The 17,500-nt window shown below is 52.2% G+C and overlaps 1 protein-coding gene across 1 annotated transcript in view; it reads right to left on the minus strand.

Moving 5' to 3' along the window:
- LOC133116757 (unconventional myosin-X-like) overlaps positions 1 to 17,500 on the minus strand; it is a 77,053-nt gene that overhangs the window by 39,369 nt on the left and 20,184 nt on the right. Inside the window, exons 2-4 of the mRNA XM_061226675.1 lie at positions 11,535 to 11,633; positions 3,009 to 3,164; positions 695 to 882 (exon numbers count right to left, since the gene is read on the minus strand). Coding sequence (XP_061082659.1) covers positions 695 to 882; positions 3,009 to 3,164; positions 11,535 to 11,633 — 443 coding nt within the window. The remainder of the gene's footprint in view (positions 1 to 694; positions 883 to 3,008; positions 3,165 to 11,534; positions 11,634 to 17,500) is intronic.

Genomic DNA, 17,500 nt, shown 5'->3' on the forward strand with positions numbered 1-17,500 from the left:
ACATCTGGAGCAATGCAGGATTAAGGGCCCAACAGGTGTGTGGATCGTATCATGGCCACACCGGGGCTTGAACCACCGACCTTCCGGGTGGCAATGACGTGCCTGAAGGCGGCATGGCGGTGCGTTATGGTGGTATGACGGGGCGTTATGGCGGGGCGGTATGGCGGTATGGCGGGGCGGTATGGCGGTATGGCGGGGCGGTATGGCGGTATGACGGGGCGTTATGGCGGGGCGTTATGGCGGTATGGCGGGGCGTTATGGCGTTATGGCGGTATGGCGGGGCGTAATGGCCATATGGCGGGGTGTTAAGGCGGTATGGCGGGGCGTTATGGCGGTATGGCGGGGCGTTATGGCGGTATGGCGGGGCGTTGTGGCGGTAGGGCGGTGCGTTATGGCGGTATGGCGCGGCGTTGTGGTGGTATGGCGGTAGGGCGGTGCGTTATGGCCATATGGCGGGGTGTTAAGGCGGTATGGCGGGGCGTTATGGCGGTATGGCGGGGCGTTATGGTGTTATGGCGGTATGGCGGTGCGTTATGGTGTTATGGCGGTATGGCGGTGCGTTATGGCAGCATGGCGTTATGGCAGTATGGCGTTATGGTATGACGGCGGTATGGCGGTGCGTTAAGGCGTTATGGCCGTATGGCGTTATGGCAGTATGGCGTTATGGTGTGACGGCGGTATGGCGGGGCGTTACCTGATGAGCACGCACTGGCTGTCGTGCCGTTTCCACAGGCAGCGGTAGCACTCGTTGGCGATGGCGAAGATGTGGGGGGGCAGCTCCCCCAGGCGGTGCCGGCTGTACAGCTCCACGGCGGCCGCGTCGTACAGACCCGCGATGCGCTTATAGGGGTTCAGCGCCGCCAGGATGGAGCCGATGTTCGTCTGGAGGGGGGGGGTCAGCGGGAGGGTGAGAATCGGCACGGTCCAGGAATGTGAACTGTGACTGCTTCTATTATTACAAAAGCAATAAACTAAACTAAAACAATAAAGTGCACAGTTAAAGTAGTGTTAAGTGGTTTTCGTCATCACTCCGCGGCCAGAGAACACAAATAGACATTAGTCACTGCCACAGAAACACTCGCTCACTCGCTGTTCCCACTGATTCACTGACTCAGTAAAACAGGCTGTTCTCTCTGAATCACTGGCTCAGTAAAACAGGCTGTTCTCACTGAATCACCGGCTCAGTAAAACAGGCTGTTCTCACTGAATCACTGGCTCAGTAAAATTTTGTAGAAATACATGCAATAATAACCACTGTCCATATTGTTATAAAGTAATTTTTTTTTGAGTGTGGATATGGAGAGAGGAACACATGAAGTGGGAAATTTATGAAAATCAGTGTGTGTGTGTGTGTGTACTGCCATCTTTCCACCACAAGGGGGAGGCAGAGGAACAGGAGAGTGTGTCTCGGGTCCTGCAGTTCTCCTGTCACTCCTGTAGGTGGCCCCGCTCTATTAGTGCCTGCCAGCATGGCGCGTGGCCTGGGAAAATAACGGTGTTTAAAATGTAATTACCAGCTGTCACTCAATCCGGGGAACTGACAGGCCTGTGAAGGGGCAGCTCAGAGAGTGTGCATGAAGCCCCCTGAAGGACCAATCTGCCCCTGAAGGACCAATCTGCCCCTGCAGGACCAATCTGCCCCTGCAGGACCAATCTGCCCCTGCAGGACCAATCTGCCCCCTGAAGGACCAATCTGCCCCCTGAAGGACCAATCTGCCCCTGAAGGACCAATCTGCCCCCTGAAGGACCAATCTGTCCCCTGAAGGACCAATCTGCCCCTGAAGGACCAATCTGCCCCCTGAAGGACCAATCTGCCCCCTGAAGGACCAATCTGCCCCTGAAGGACCAATCTGCCCCTGAAGGACTAATCTGCCCCCGAAGGACCAATCTGCCTCTGCAGGATCAATCTGTATGCAACAGACCCATATCTGCAAAGAACCAGATTATACAGCTCAATATACTCTGGTATCTATGGTAGCCTGCGTAATTAACCAGCGTGTGGATTCTGATCACTGCATCTGATCGATGTGACTGCAGTCTGAACACTCAGATCTGAACAGGGTGTGTTCAGCAGAGCCCTGATCTACAGTTCTGTGTTCAGTAGAGCTCTGATCTACAGTTCTGTGTTCAGCAGAGCCCTGATCTACAGTTCTGTGTTCAGCTCGGAGTGTCGCAGGAGGGATGGGCACTGGACAGGAAGTTTGACAGTATTTCCTCCAGGCTCCACCTCCTCACAGGGGTGAATTTTGACACAGGAAACACCTGCAGGGCACTGACCCTGAGAGGAGGGTGGGACCCCTCTCACACGCACTCACACACACGCTCACACACGCTCACACACACGCTCACACACACACACACACACACACACGCTCACACACATACACCCACACACGCTCACACACACACACACACACACACACGCTCACACACACACACACACATACACACATACACACAGGTGTTGTGAAAACAGGAAACTTCTGCTCGCTGTCAGGGATGTCAGCTGCCAGGTCTCACGCTCCAGAAACAACCCTCACGCACCGAGGACTGACTCGTGCTGATCCAGTCTGACAGTGTTTCCATTCGCAAGATATTAGCAGAAAAACTAAAGTCAGCAAAATCTTTTAATTTGAAATGAAGATCCTGTCTCAACCCCCCAGACCTGACCACTATGAGATGTGTGGTTACCGGTTGCCTGTTAGCGGTTGGGTGCTAGTGGTTGGATGTTAGCTGTTAGCTGTTGGCGGTTGGCCGTTAGCTGTTAGCGGTTGGCCGTTAGCTGTTAGCGGTTGGTGGTTGAATGTTAGCTGTTGGCGATTGGCCGTTAGCGGTTGGTGGTTGGATGTTAGCTGTTGGCGATTGGCCGTTAGCTGTTAGCGGTTGGTGGTTGGATGTTAGCTGTTGGCGATTGGCCGTTAGCTGTTAGCGGTTGGTGGTTGTATGTTAGCTGTTGGCGATTGGCCGTTAGCTGTTAGCGGTTAGCGGTTGGCGGTGGCGGGCCTTACGTAGATGCAGTCCCTCTGGTAGCGCTGGTGCAGGTTGAGCATGATGGCGGCTTCATGGAGCTCGGACAGAGAGGACATGTCCTCCACCCCGTTCACACTGCTGCTGTGCATCGGCTGCACCCGCTCCCGGCTCACTGCCCCCTGCAGGCTGAGCACCTGCAACACATTCACATCACATTTCACATTTCACATTTCACATTTTACATTTCACATTTCACATTTTACATTTTAGTCATTTGGCAGATGCTTTTAATCCAAAGTGACTTACAAGTGCATAGGTTCTTCCACAAGTTAAAGCAACACATCCATAACTCGTAAAATGCACATGAAGTGCTGTTCTAAACAAAATATACAATCGTTGTCATTTTTATTTTTATTCCTTATTTTTTGGGTTAGACAAGAGGGATATCGGAAAGGGGGGTGTGCTGACACACACACACACACACACACACACACACGGCCAGGTTAACTCTCAAACACACACACACATACACACACGCACGCGCACACACACACACACACACACACACACACACACACTCACACACAGCCAGGTTAACTCTCAAACACACACACTCACACACATACACACACACACACACACACACACTCACACACACACTCACACACACACACACACACACTCACACACACACTCACACACGCTCACACTCACACACTCACACACGCTCTCACACACATTCACACACGTTCACACACACACACACGCTCACACACACACACACACACAGACGCTCTCACACACACACTCACACACACACACACACACACACACACACACACACACACACACACACACACACACACACACACTCACAGGTTAACAAAATGAAAATGGATGCTGATACATGAGCACTGTGATATTCACACGCTAATGATGTATACACTGATTCAGGGCCAGCTCAGGGCCAGTCCATAAGACATCTCCTCAGATGATTCTGTTCTGGTGACGACTGTCCTGAATCCAGCCCCACAGCACACTGCAGATCCACTGCTCCACAGACTCCACGCTTTCTGAAGCTGAAGCTAAATCACACACAGAGGTGGCATTGTCTTCTGCTGATAGGGTGTTTTTTTTTTTACTCACAAACGCTCCACACAAGCACATGCATCAGCAGAAATGCACAGGACCAGTGGGTGAATCAACACAAATGCCGTGTGAAAACTGCGGAGAAACACAGAGTAATGTCTGCCCTGTTTGACCTCTCTTTCACACCGTCATGTTTCATGATCTGCTCTCAGAGGGGTGGGTCGCTCTGACGTTTCCTCTCGAGGGAGGAGGGGGAGCACACACCATTACGTCCGGCTGTGTTACAATTATTATGACTTTTGTAAAGTGCATATTTTAATATCATTGTGGTGCTGTTCAATAGCTGGGATCAATGGATGTGGTCAAAGGCCATCTCCCTATTCTCCCTCTCCAGAGTCAAGACACCACAGTGTGTGAAGACATTAATTAATTACCCCTGAGTCTGACTCTGCAGAGGGGCTGGACCCCCCATCCTCTGTGGGGTAGGGCGGAGTGTGTAAGAGGGTCTTACAGTGTGGTGAGGGCGTGTGTGTGTGTGTGTGTGTATGTGTGTGTGTGTGTGTGTGTATCAGTGTGTGTGTGTGTGTTTATCAGTGTGTGTGTGTGTGTGTGTGTGTGTGTTTATCAGTGCGTGCGTGTGTGTGTGTGTGTGTGTTTATCAGTGTGTGTGTGTGTGTGTGTTTATCAGTGCGTGCGTGTGTGTGTGTGTGTGTGTTTATCAGTGTGTGTGCGTGTGTGTGTTTATCAATGTGTGTGCGTGTGTGTGTGTTTATCAGTGTGTGTGCGTGTGTGTTTATCAATGTGTGTGCGTGTGTGTGTGTTTATCTGTGTGTGTGTGTGTGTGTATCAGTGTGTGTGCGTGTGTGTGTGTGTGTGTTTATCAGTGTGTCCGTGTGTGTGTGTGTGTTTATCAGTGTGTGTGCACGTGTGTGTGTGTTTATCAGTGTGTGTGCGTGTGTGTGTGTTTATCTGTGTGTGTGTGTGTGTGTGTTTATCAGTGTGTGTGCGTGTGTGTGTGTGTGTGTTTATCAGTGTGTGTGCGTGTGTGTGTGTGTGTTTATCAGTGTGTGTGTGTATGAGATGGGTTTTGTGGTGGAGGATTACATCAGGAGAGGATACACTCTCTCCCAAGGGGGTGGGACAGGGAGTAGGGTTGGGGGAAGAGAGGGGTTTGGGGAGGGGGGGAAGGTGGTAGTGGGGGCAGGAGATAGTGGGGGGGTATGGGGGGGGCAGGTGATAGTGGGGGGGCAGGTGGCAGTGGGTCGGGGGAGGTACAGGTGATAGTGGGGGGGTATGGGGGGGGCAGGTGGCAGTGGGTCGGGGGGGGGCAGGTGGTAGTGGGGGGGTATGGGGGGGCAGGTGATAGTGGGTCGGGCAGGTGATAGTGGGTCGGGGGGGGGGGCAGGTGTGGTAATGGGCTGTAACCTGAGGCTGGGGGGTGCCGCACACAGAGAGGAGCTTCCTGTCTGATTAACCCGACACCAATGCTACCACTGTCTGCTGTAGGAAAGAGCCCATTTTAACATTGTATGTGTGTGGGCGTGGGCGCTGCGTGTGAACGCTGTGTGTGTACGCAGTGTGTGTGTGTGTATAGTATGTGCAGTGTGTGTGTGTGGGTGTGTGTGCGCGCTGTGAGTGTTTCAGTGGGGCTGGGTGTGTGTGTGTATGCACTGTCAGGTGTCCAAATAAACGCTGGGGGAGATTGACACTCACTCTGACTGATTGAGTTCAAAGAGCAAGAACATAAACGCCCTCCCTTCATAACGAAGAGGTGCATGACAGGGTAAACACACACACACACACACACACACACACACACATGCACGTCCAACACCTGGGGTCCATCCGTCCATCTGTCCGTCCATCCATCCGTTATCTAACCTGCCTGCTCCCACACAGGGTTGCGGGGGTGCTGGAGCCTATCCCAGCATGCATTGGGCACACCCTGGACAGGCTGCCAATCGATCACAGAGCACACACACCCATCTACAGTCCAGCTGAATGAAAAGGTTTGAAACGGTGTTTCTTCTGCAAATAACGCAATTACCAAAGATCACACAGCATGCTGGGAAAAAAACAATTAAGGGTGTCCTATGAGAGCTGCTCATCTTGACTATAATATCCACAGTGAAACGCTTCTCATTTTTACTATGATGTCCACAGTAAAGCGCTGCTCAGCAGGAGGTAAAGGTGACGAGGGTAAAAGGTGATGATGGGTTTGTGTTCCAGCAGGACTCCGGGTTCAATGAGCACTCTTCTGGCCCGATGTGTTCACTGAACACCGCCCAGCAGCAGCACTGCATGCTGGGAGGAGGTCATTAAGGGTTTTCCCAAGGATCTCAGCACTTGAGATACTCACATAATGAGTTTCACAGTGTCGACCTCGAGTCACCACGTACACACACACACACACACTCACACACACACATCAGTACAGTCACACGCACAAACACATTTTGCATATAGTGGTGAATTAATGGATGGGACCGATATATCCTTATGCATCAACTCAAATCCAAACCCAGCCCTGGTAATTAGTGCTGCTGATTGGCCAGACCTGACTCCCAGGTAAAGGGAGGGTGATCACACCTGACTCCCAGGTAAAGGGAGGGTGAACACACCTGACTCCCAGGTAAAGGGAGGATGAACACACCTGACTCCCAGGTAAAGGGAGGGTGAACACACCTGACTCTCAGGTAAAGGGAGGATGAACACACCTGACTCCCAGGTAAAGGGAGGGTGAACACACCTGACTCCCAGGTAAAGGGAGGGTGATCACACCTGACTCCCAGGTAAAGGGAGGGTGAACACACCTGACTCCCAGGTAAAGGGAGGGTGGAAAACCAGCAGACCTCTGCCCTGGAGGACCGTGAGGAGCTGAGCCCTGCTGCACCACATGCATTACCCACAATCCTCTTCATCTGACAGCAAAGGGCACTTCAAGGTTCTGTCACCATAGCAACAACCTTCTGACTCTCACTTCCAGCTGCAATGCCCATCATTGCAGCATTCTGAGGGTCAAAGGTCATAGAGAACACTCCTGGTCATCCACTCTACCCAAGGGAACCGGAGGGGGCAGAAAGTGTTCAGACATTCAGACATTCTCCCTGGCCTGTGATATACTGTCAGAAAGACCGAACAAACGTCCACCATTTTGTCTGCCATGTTTTCCTCTGTTGTAAGAAACATAAACTGCGTATGAGATAATAAACAGCATATGAGATAATAAACTGCGTATGAGATAATAATGCTTTTGCGGGGAACACTAAATTCCACATCAGAAACAGGATGTAGTGTTTTAGAGAGTTCAGCACATCACGTGATCTCTGCATGTTTGGGTTTAAACGGCCATACCATACACGGTGCAGCGTGTGTGTGTATGTCTGTGTGTGTGAGTGTGTGTGTCTGTGTGTGTGTTTGCGTGTGTGTGTGTCTGTGTGTCTGTATGTGTAAGTGTGTGTGTCTGTATGTGTGTGTGTGTGTGTGTGTGTGTGTGTGTCTTTGTCTGTCTGTGTGAGTGTGAGTGTGTGTGTGTGTAAGTGTGTGTGTGTGTGTGTGTGTGTGTGTGTGCGTGCATGTGTGTATGTGTGTGTGTGTGCGTGTGTGTGCATGTGTGTCTGTGTGTGCGTGTCTGTGTGTGTGAGTGTGTGTCTGTGTGTGTGTGTGTGTGTGTGTGTGAGTGTGGGTGCGTGTGTCTGTGTCTGAGTGTGTGTGTGTGTGTGTGTTTGTGAGTGTGTGTGTGAGTGTGTGTGTATGTGTCTGTGAGTGTGTGTGTGTGTGTCTGTGTCTGTGAGTGTGTGTGTCTGTGTGTGTGTGAGAGTGTGTGTGTGTGTGTGTGTGTCTGAGAGTGTGTGTGTCTGTGTGTGTGTGTGTCTGTGAGTGTGTGTGTGTCTGTCTGTGTCTGTGAGTGTGTGTGTGTGTGTGTGTGTGTGTGTGTGTGTCTGTGTGTGTGTGTCCACAATGCAGCACTACAGGAGGCAGAGACTGTAGTAGGGAGGCCACACCCGACCACTGTGCATTCTGGGAGGGACAAAGGGCACCGGGCTGCAGTTAAACCCAGTGAGCCGAGCCGTGGGCGTGTATCAGCACAGCAGTAATTATCACATCAACAACAACAGCCAGGAACAGGACAGCGCAGCACGTTCTGCAAGACACTAATGTAGATGCAGATGATGCAACTATGTGATGATGACATAGGATGCAAGTCCGGTGGTTACAAACACACACATGCGCGCATGGGCACACACACACACACACACATAAGTGCACACGTGCACACACGCACACACACGCACACATACACAAGTGCACACACATACACACACACATTCCTGTTCATGCATCTCCAGCTGTTCTTCCCCAGCTGTTTGTCTCTGGCTCTTTCAGGGCTGCTGGTCAGTCCCACACCTGAGCCGTGCGGACGCCTCACAGTGAAAGACACGCCGGCGCACAGCGACACACAGGAACGCCACGGAGTTTAGGTTTAGCGCAGCTCCCGTGAATAACATCCAGAACTGCGCGTCTGAAATGAAAGGCTGCTCGTGGTTAAGACGCCGTTCTTTTGGAGCAGAGCGGAATTTAAACGGGGGGGGGAGACCAGACTTACAGAAAGGAGGGTTTGTTCTTTCTTCTTCTCTCTTCATAACTCTGTGACACAGTGTGTGGGAATATCGGGAGCTTTGCTTTTCCTTTTTTAACCCTGTTCTCCTCGTAACGCAAAGCTACAAATTAAAATAATTTAGAACTTCAAACGACGCGGAAAAGCCCATTCTGAATTCTAACCTCATGGAAGGCTTGGTAGCAAAGACTACAAACACACCGCAACACTAATAAACGATGTTGGATGAAACAACTGTTTCAGAGAAGTCACGCCCACCTGGAGACAAGTCTGGCCTACGTCAGCACAGAGGATTACAGTAGAGCAGTAAAATAAGGTTTACAGGAGTGCAGTAATATAAGGTTTACAGTAGTGCAGTAATATGAGGTTTACAGTAGTGCAGTAATATGAGGTTTACAGTAGTGCAGTAATATAAGGTTTACAGTAGTGCAGTAATATGAGGTTTACAGTAGTGCAGTAATATAAGCCTTACGGTAGAGCATCACCTCAGTGTGAGTTTCTGGTAAAATGACAGATCAGTAAAAATGAAACAATTCTGTCAAAATTCATCTTGTTAATTGAGAACCCCTGGGAGAACATTCCAGGAATTTTTTCATGAACATTGAGAACGTGACTTCAAGCAAGTTTCCCAAAAGTGACTGAACCAAAATGGAATTTACTACCCATCATAGAAAAGGCAGGCATATGGTGAGAATGGACAGGAATGTTTTCCACGGCGTTCCGAGGGCCGGGAACCCCCCTGCTATCCCGGGATTCACGAGCCCGGAGGACCCGGAGGCCAGCAGGATGACAGATCTATTCACGCCGCGGTGTTGTGGTGATGTGGTGTTGGAGGACAGGAGAAGAAGAGCACTCACTCATCCAGCCTCCATCACTCATCTGCCCCTGATTGATCTTTATGTGTGTGAGATATGTGTGTATATATGTGTATGTATAAGCTACTGAATGCCTAAAATTTCCCTCGGGATGAATAAAGTATCTATCTATCTATCCATCTATCTGACTCTCCTGCCCCCAGAGAACTGTGGCACACAGACCAGCTTTTCCTCCCCGAGGAACACAATCACACAGCCTGTATCACACACCAGGTCCTGTATCACACAGCAGGATTACAGAAAACAAGGAATCCTCCCAAATCTGGAACATGGAATGAAGCAAAAAGAGCTGTTCCGGGTTTTACTCTGATTTATCCAGGGTTATATCCAGCTAACTCCGTAATCCAGCTTTGGAAAATACACGCCTGGTCAATCACTTCATGTTGTACTACAAACGTCCCAGACAGCCCTTGTATGAATCTTGGCTCTCTGCCCCCCCCCCCCCCCCCTTAACTGTCCAGCTTCAGGGTCTATAATCAAATCAGCCCTACAGAACACTGAGACAGAGCTGAGATAATGCATTCTATAGATAACCCCACTGCTCTTACTGCCAGCCTTAAAGATCCCAGGGCACATCATGCAGTGCAGTTCTCTGGAGGGTTTCCGCAGATGCTTATCGTATAGATAAAGATATGGACAGATATGGATGGTCATTATAGTGCTTTTACAAAAAAAAACACCCTTGTGCTTTTTAAGAGACCCGACACAAAAGCATTTGATAAGGTTTTCAGATTAGCGGAACAGAATGACACCATTAGACATGCATGTAAGAGTGGGGTATAGGCTACACACAGTCCCACTGCCAGCCACGGGACACAGGCATTATCCGGTCATACGCACAGGTAAAAGGAAAAAAGAGTGAATGGAGATGGTGTAGGTTTCTGTTTTGAGGGTGTAGGTTTTGGTTTTGAAGGTGTGGGTGTTGGATTTGAGGGTCTAATTTCCAATATTGTATTCATGCAGCACTGACGCGGAGGCCACATAAATCACAGACCGGTGGGGGAGATTGTGATCAGGGTTTCAGGGTTTTATATTAAATATTAAAAAGCTTGGATATGTTCTCATAGCGACGGGTCAGTGATGACTGTACTCTCCACAGCGTCAGGCTGGTACAATACCGCCCCCCCCATTAGACCCCCTACCCCCAGACTCTCCGGCATTCAGATCTGATACTGCATTACACCCCCCCCGCCCCCCCCGCGCAGGATATCCTTCAGACACAGAGCATCCCACACAGGAGCCCATCAGCGTGGGGGAGCTGGCTATGGCCAAGCAAAACAATACAAGCATTATTAGTGTGTGTGTGTGTGTGTGTGTGACTGTGATTGTCGGTGTGTGTGTGAGTGTGAGTGTAAGTGTGAGTGTGTGTGATTGTCGGTGTGTGTGTGAGTGTGTGTTAGTGTGTGTGTGTGTGTGTGTGTGTGTATGTGTGTGTGTGTGTGTGTGAGTGTGTGTGATTGTTGGTGTGTGTGTGAGTGTGTGTGTGTGATTGTCAGTGTGTGTATGTGTGTGAGTGTGTTACTGTGTGTGCTCAATGGCAAACTCCACCTTTCCTCCGCACACAACCAAAAATACAAAGTATAACAATTTCATTTCATGTTATAATTTATAAAGAACTATTCAAAGCACAATGCAAATCTAAAGGAATAATACCCTTCAAACAAAAAGTCAAATATAAAAGGCATGGCAAAGTAGGACACAGAGATTAACCTTCAGGCTCGTAACACAGAAGGCCATAACTCTCTCTCTCTTCTGGGACTGTTACAGCGCTCCGTAGTCCCTGCCTGACTCTGCAGCTGAATCTCCCGCACCATATACCATGAAGTATGCACACATTGCGCAATGCTCTCAGCTATCCAAACACACCGATACGGCTGCGGTGCGTCAGGAAACCGTGTCAGTGGGGGTTACCCGGGCTTCCAGTCAGAAGAGGACAGCTCCGTTTCTCAGGCACGTTCCTGACGCAGCTCACAGGGCCTTACCTGCCCGTAGTCGGAGGTGAAGACCAGAGACCCGTCCGCACAGGTAGAGACTGTGGAGGGGTGGAGCTGCCCCCGCTCCTGCACCCAGACCCGCGCCCCCTGCAACACAACAACAGGACAGGGTGAGGCAACGCAAAATGACACAACAACACAACAACAGGACAGGGTGAGGCAACACAACAACACAACAACAGGACAGGGTGAGGCAATGCAAACAACACAACAACACAACAACAGGACAGGGTGAGGCAACGCAAACAACACAACAACACAACAACAGGACAGGGTGAGGCAACGCAAACAACACAACAACACAACAACAGGACAGGGTGAGGCAACGCAAACAACACAACAACAGGAGAGGGTGAGGCAACACAAAAACAGCAAAAGTTATTGTGTTGTAGGCGGCGTGTAGCGTAGTGGTTAAGGTACATGACTGGGACACGCAAGGTCGGTGGTTCGATACCCAGTGTAGCCACAATAAGATCCGCACAGCCGTTGGGCCCTTGAGCAGGCCCTTAACCCCGCATTGCTCCAGGGGAGGATTGTCTCCTGCTTAGTCTAATCAACTGTTCGTCGCTCTAAATAAGAGCGTCTGCCAAATGCCATTAATGTAATGTTATAAAAAATATACATTTAAATGTGCAGTGTATCGGCGCTGGCCCGGTTGAGATTCTGGCCCGGTGGAGGTGCACTGGCCCGGCTGTCTCTCTGATTGGTCAGGACATTTCTAGAGCCCACTGGGTAGAGCACCTGTATAACACACACACTCTCAGTAACACACAGCAATTCCAGACAGAAAAGGCAGCACTTCAGATTGGAAGGACATTTTCAGCGTTTAAACGGGCCATTTCACCTTTGGAGTGACACCAGCACAACTCTCCAGTCTCATAACATACCAAAGGTGTGCAGAATCTGCACAGTAATGTAAAGGGCTCTCATTTGTGCATCCATAGATGTGTTATTCTGGGTTTGTGTGCAGAGCAATGACACCCCTGTGTATCGCCTGACTCCCAAAGAGTTAATCGTAACAGCCCCAGCCAATGAGAGCCCAGCTCCCACTACACCAGCCAATGAGAGCCAAGCTCCCACTACACCAGCCAATGAGAGCCAAGCTCTCCTTGCCACTGTCGTTCACAGCTGCCGTCCCTCAGTGGGCATGTGTGTGGAAAGCAGGGCGTGGCAGTGAGTCTCTGTCCTACTTCAGACGACCTTACAGAAGCGAGCTGACCTTGCTGCTGGAGCCCCCCACACACTGGACCCCCCCTCACACTGGACCCCCCCCCCCTCCCACTGGACCTCCCCACAGAGTGGACCCCCCCTCACACTGGACCCCCCCACACACTGGACCCCCCCTCACACTGGACCCCCCCCACACACTGGACCCCCCCCACACACTGGACCCCCCCACACGCTGGACCCCCCCCCCCCCACACTGGAGCCCCCCACACACTGGACCCCCCCACACTGGAGCCCTCAGGCCTCTCGGCCCGCTCTCCAACACGCGATACGCCGTGCTCCACCGCCCGTGAGCAGCAGGTGTCGCGTTCGGGGGGGATCAGCATAACAGACACATTTAATTGTTTTTAATAATGCATCCCGGCCGATTTGTGCACCCTGTTGTCATTGTGCGGGGTAATCGCCAAAATTTTCCCCTCCGTTTCAGCCCGGGTTCCCGTTTCAGGGGGGGGGGCATTGTGTCGTCCCCACGGCAGGGCGTGACCGCGCCCCGCTCAGCGCGGCGTGACTGAGGAGCGGAGCGTTCCGCTGCACCCTGTCTACACGGGACAGGGAGCGGGAGGAGTGTCCGCAGGGCGGGGCGGGCGTGGCGGGGGGGGACGGGGCGGGGCGGGGGGGGCTCTGAGCTGCGTAAACCCCCCCGTGCCTCGCTCCCCGCGCAGACCAGCGCCCGCCCAGCTGGTTTCTCGGACGGGAGCATTAGAGACCGGCCCGATCGATCGCTCTCGAGCTCCGCGCGGAAACACGATACACGGTCAGAGCTCAAGAGTATCACTCCACCCTCGTTAAGCATTAATGAGGTCGCTCCTCGTTAATTATTCATGAGGCCGCGGTCTCATACGGCCGGGAAGACCAGAGCAGAGAGCGAAACGTCAGCCAGAAAGAGAGAGAGAGGCAGGACTGAGTGAGACACCAGCCAGAGAGAGGCAGGAACACCAAACCAACATGGAGGGCAAATGGCTGATTATGTCTCTGAGTACACTGATGTAATGACCAAAAGGAGTGTCCCTGTAGAAGCAGCCTTGCCCCCCTCCAACACGGAGCCTATTTGAAGGGATGGGGAGATGTTAAATATGGCATCGGCCCACCTGGGGAACAAACCGGGGAGGGTAAATCTGGAGAGAGAGAGTGGAGACGGGGGATGACGCTTTTCATGAAATGACAGATGCGCAGAAGAAATATAATTAGAGAGATTATCGTTTCCCGCTGTTTGTAAGGAGCGGTTCCTCAAAGAGGGGGCAGGTTCCTGTAATGTTCGGCTCCTGAGTGAGTCATTCAGCGCCAGGAAGGCCATCCCGCAGCCTCTGACAAGCAGGGTCAGGAACCAGGAGCCAGCAGCTCTGAGAATGGAGTGATGTGGGCATGGGGGCATTTCGACATCGCTGACTGCCGTTTGGATTCATATCACCTGGTCTCCATGGAGACGGTCTGGCCCGTGTCTGAGGCTAAACACGCTGCTGTCTGCCAGGAAACGGGCGTCAACAAAAGTGAGTTTTTTTCAGTGTATCAGAATTACCGTCATGTAAAGGACGATCCCCACAAAATCCCTCCCATATTACCCGCAAAACAGCAAAGAGAGGAACAGGAACTGGAACCTGGCCAATATATCCCGTGTTTCTCTCTTTCACGCATTGTGTCTCTGTTGTTGTTGTTTATCTGCAGATGTTTTGGCTCCTATGACTAAAGGGAAATTCCTGTCTCCCGGCTGTGCCCCCCGGCTCACTTCCTGTCTCTCGGCTGTGCCCGCCAGCTCACTTCCTGTCCGTGTACAGTAGGAGAGCTGTTGACCCCGGGCTCAGTAACGAGGCGGCCTGCAGAGGCCGGTGTGGGATGAAGACTCTCACTCCGGCCAGAATACGCCACATTACCCAACGTGCTGCAAGCTGCAGCATGAAACACGCGGTGAACTTTCTCTCTTGAAACATGAACTGCTCCACAGCGTTCCAGGGCAGGAGGGGTTCTCTGAGAGAAGAGCTGCCGTAGCTCTGACCCTCAGGAATCTGGATCTCTCTCCCACACATGTGCAGCTAAGCACCAGGAGCGCTGAACATGTGGGGATGTGGGGTTGTGGGGATGTGTGGGGATCTGAGGGTGTGGGGGTGTGGGGGTGAGGGTGTGGGGATGTAGGGGTGTGAGGGTGAGGGCATGTGAGGGTGTGGGGATATGAGGGTGTGAGAGTGTGAGGGTGTGGGGATGTGGGGGTGTGAGGGGATGTAGGGGATGTGGGGGTGTGGGGGTGAGGGGATGTAGGGGTGTGGGGGTGTGAGGGTGAGGGGATGTGGGGGTGTGGGGATGTGAGGGTGTGGGGATGTATTAGGAGAAGGGCAGAAAGCTGATATGTAGGAAGGAGAAGTTCCAGCTGATCTGCACCATTCTCACCCTGACCGTGACCTCTGCACCTCAGCTCACCCCGAGGCCCCAGAAACACGCCGGAGGGTGTGTGTGTGTGTGTGTGTGTGTATGTGTGAGTGTGTGGGGGGGGGGGGGCATGAAAAGGAGAGTCCAGATGTAAAGTGCTGAATGAGGGGCAGGGAGAGGAGATGAATTGTTTCAGCAACAGATGGTCCAGCAGACCCCTGACTCCACCCCCTTCAGGCTCACCGCTGACAAAAGGCCCCAGTGGCCAGGAGCTACCCGAGCAGAAACCCACAAAGACCAGCTGGGCCTTCAGTCCAGAGCCCTCCTCCCCCGGGCTCCCCTTGCACACTGCCACACTGCCACACTGCCACACTGCACACTGCCACACTGCCACACTGCCACACTGCCACACAGCCACACTGCACACAGCCACACAGCACCCCGTGAGCAGCCTGGGGGGGCACGGGGGCCAGGGGGGGGGCAGGACTCACTGGTCTACACACTTCACACTGCAACCAGTTCCACAGGAGCTGATCTACGACAATCGGCTGAGAGAGTAAGAGCTGAGCACTCAGTGGAGACCAGTACAGACCAGTACAGATCTGCTCAGACCTGCTCAGACCTGCTCAGACCAGAGCAGACCAGAGCAGACCAGAGCAGACCAGAGCAGACCAGCAGTGCACTGCCCCAGCCCAGGTGTCTGCTGGTCTGCGCAGGTCTGAGCTGGTCTGAGCTGGTCTGTGCTGGTCTGTGCTGGTCTGTGCTGGTCTGTGGGTTACTGAAGGCCCTCTGCAGCTCCTCAGAGGGATCGTGGGTAATGAGCGCACAGGACACTGTGTCTCTCTCGCAGTACTGGGGAGGCAGCCAATCAGCACACAGCGAACAAAGGAAAGGTAATTGTCCGAGACCAGCCGGAGAATGGTGGCTAATTAGTCCGGAGTCCTTCTTTCCTGTGGGCCGATTGGTCCCCGGGCAAAGTACAGAGCCCAGCGCTCTGCGCTGCATCAGGGACAGGAGCCTGAGCCCCACAGCCGACACACCGCAGGGCTGAATCCTGTGCATCTTCAGGGCTGGACACGGCCAAAACTTTCATAATTAAGCTTTTATAATGATCATTACTCTACACACTGCGCTGCTGTGGGAATAATCCACGCTTTTCCTCCGGCTGCTCTTCCTCCGGCTGCTCTTCCCGGCCAATTTCCGATTCCCAGAGATTCCGGCACAGCGGCACAGCTCGTCAAATTCCTGCACTTATACACATTATCACAACAATGCACTGACCCCCTCTGCCTGATTGGCTCCACCCCCACCAGACCCCACTGTCAGTGGTTACGAGCGCAGGAGAGGTGGGGGACTGAGAGGCTGCTCCGCTGGCGGGGGGGGGGGGGGGGGCGGCGTTATTAATGAGCCGCCATTTCCACTGTCTGGCCCCTCCCCCACTGGAGACCGGCTCTCACTCCACACTAACCACACACACCACTGAGAGCAAGCACTGTAAAACCCACACAATAACAAGCGTTTCAGTCTCATCATGACACTTACAAATCTTATTTCTGTTTCTTTTTTGCGAAAAAAGAATTTCAAAACTTGGAATGCAATAAGAAAATTTCACCTGTCTACATTAAAGATTAAAATGCTAAGTCTTTAATGAGACTTAAGACAAAAGACTGAAGCTAACATGACTGTTAAGACAGTCATTTTTTGCAGTGGAGAGCAACAAGCACTCACTTTCAATACGACAGCATATATATATTTTTTTATTTTATTTGCAAAATGAAATACAGCGATTTTGACCAACAGAACACAGCTGGTCTGACGTTAGCCTCTCGCTCTCGGTCAGTCAGCCCATTGTTCTCCATCAGCCCCCCCTGCAGACATCTCCAGTGCTGCAGCACGGCGGCACAAACAAAGAAGAAGAATGAACACAAAACACACTTCCTATGAGCGGAGGCTGAATCCACTCGGATGTCACGGATGAGACCTTCTCAAGCTCTGCTCGGGGCTGAGCTCAGCATCCCGGTATATGACTGGGGCAGCCTGTAGCCTAGTGGCTAAGGTACATGACTGGGGCAGCCTGTAGCCTAGTGGCTAAGGTACATGACTGAGGCAGCCTGTAGCCTAGTGGCTAAGGTACATGACCGGGGTAGCCTGCAGCCTAGTGGCTAAGGTACATGGCTGGGGCAGCCTGTAGCCTAGTGGCTAAGGTACATGGCTGGGGCAGCCTGTAGCCTAGTGGCTAAGGTACATGACGAGGGCAGCCTGTAGCCTCGTGGCTAAGGTACATGACTGGGGCAGCGTGTAGCCTCGTGGCTAAGGTACATGACTGGGACACATGCCGACACAATGAAGGCATGATTCAGCACTTCTCC

This window comes from Conger conger, chromosome 17 (assembly GCF_963514075.1).
Source record: "Conger conger chromosome 17, fConCon1.1, whole genome shotgun sequence".
Classification (NCBI taxonomy): Eukaryota; Metazoa; Chordata; class Actinopteri; order Anguilliformes; family Congridae; genus Conger; species Conger conger.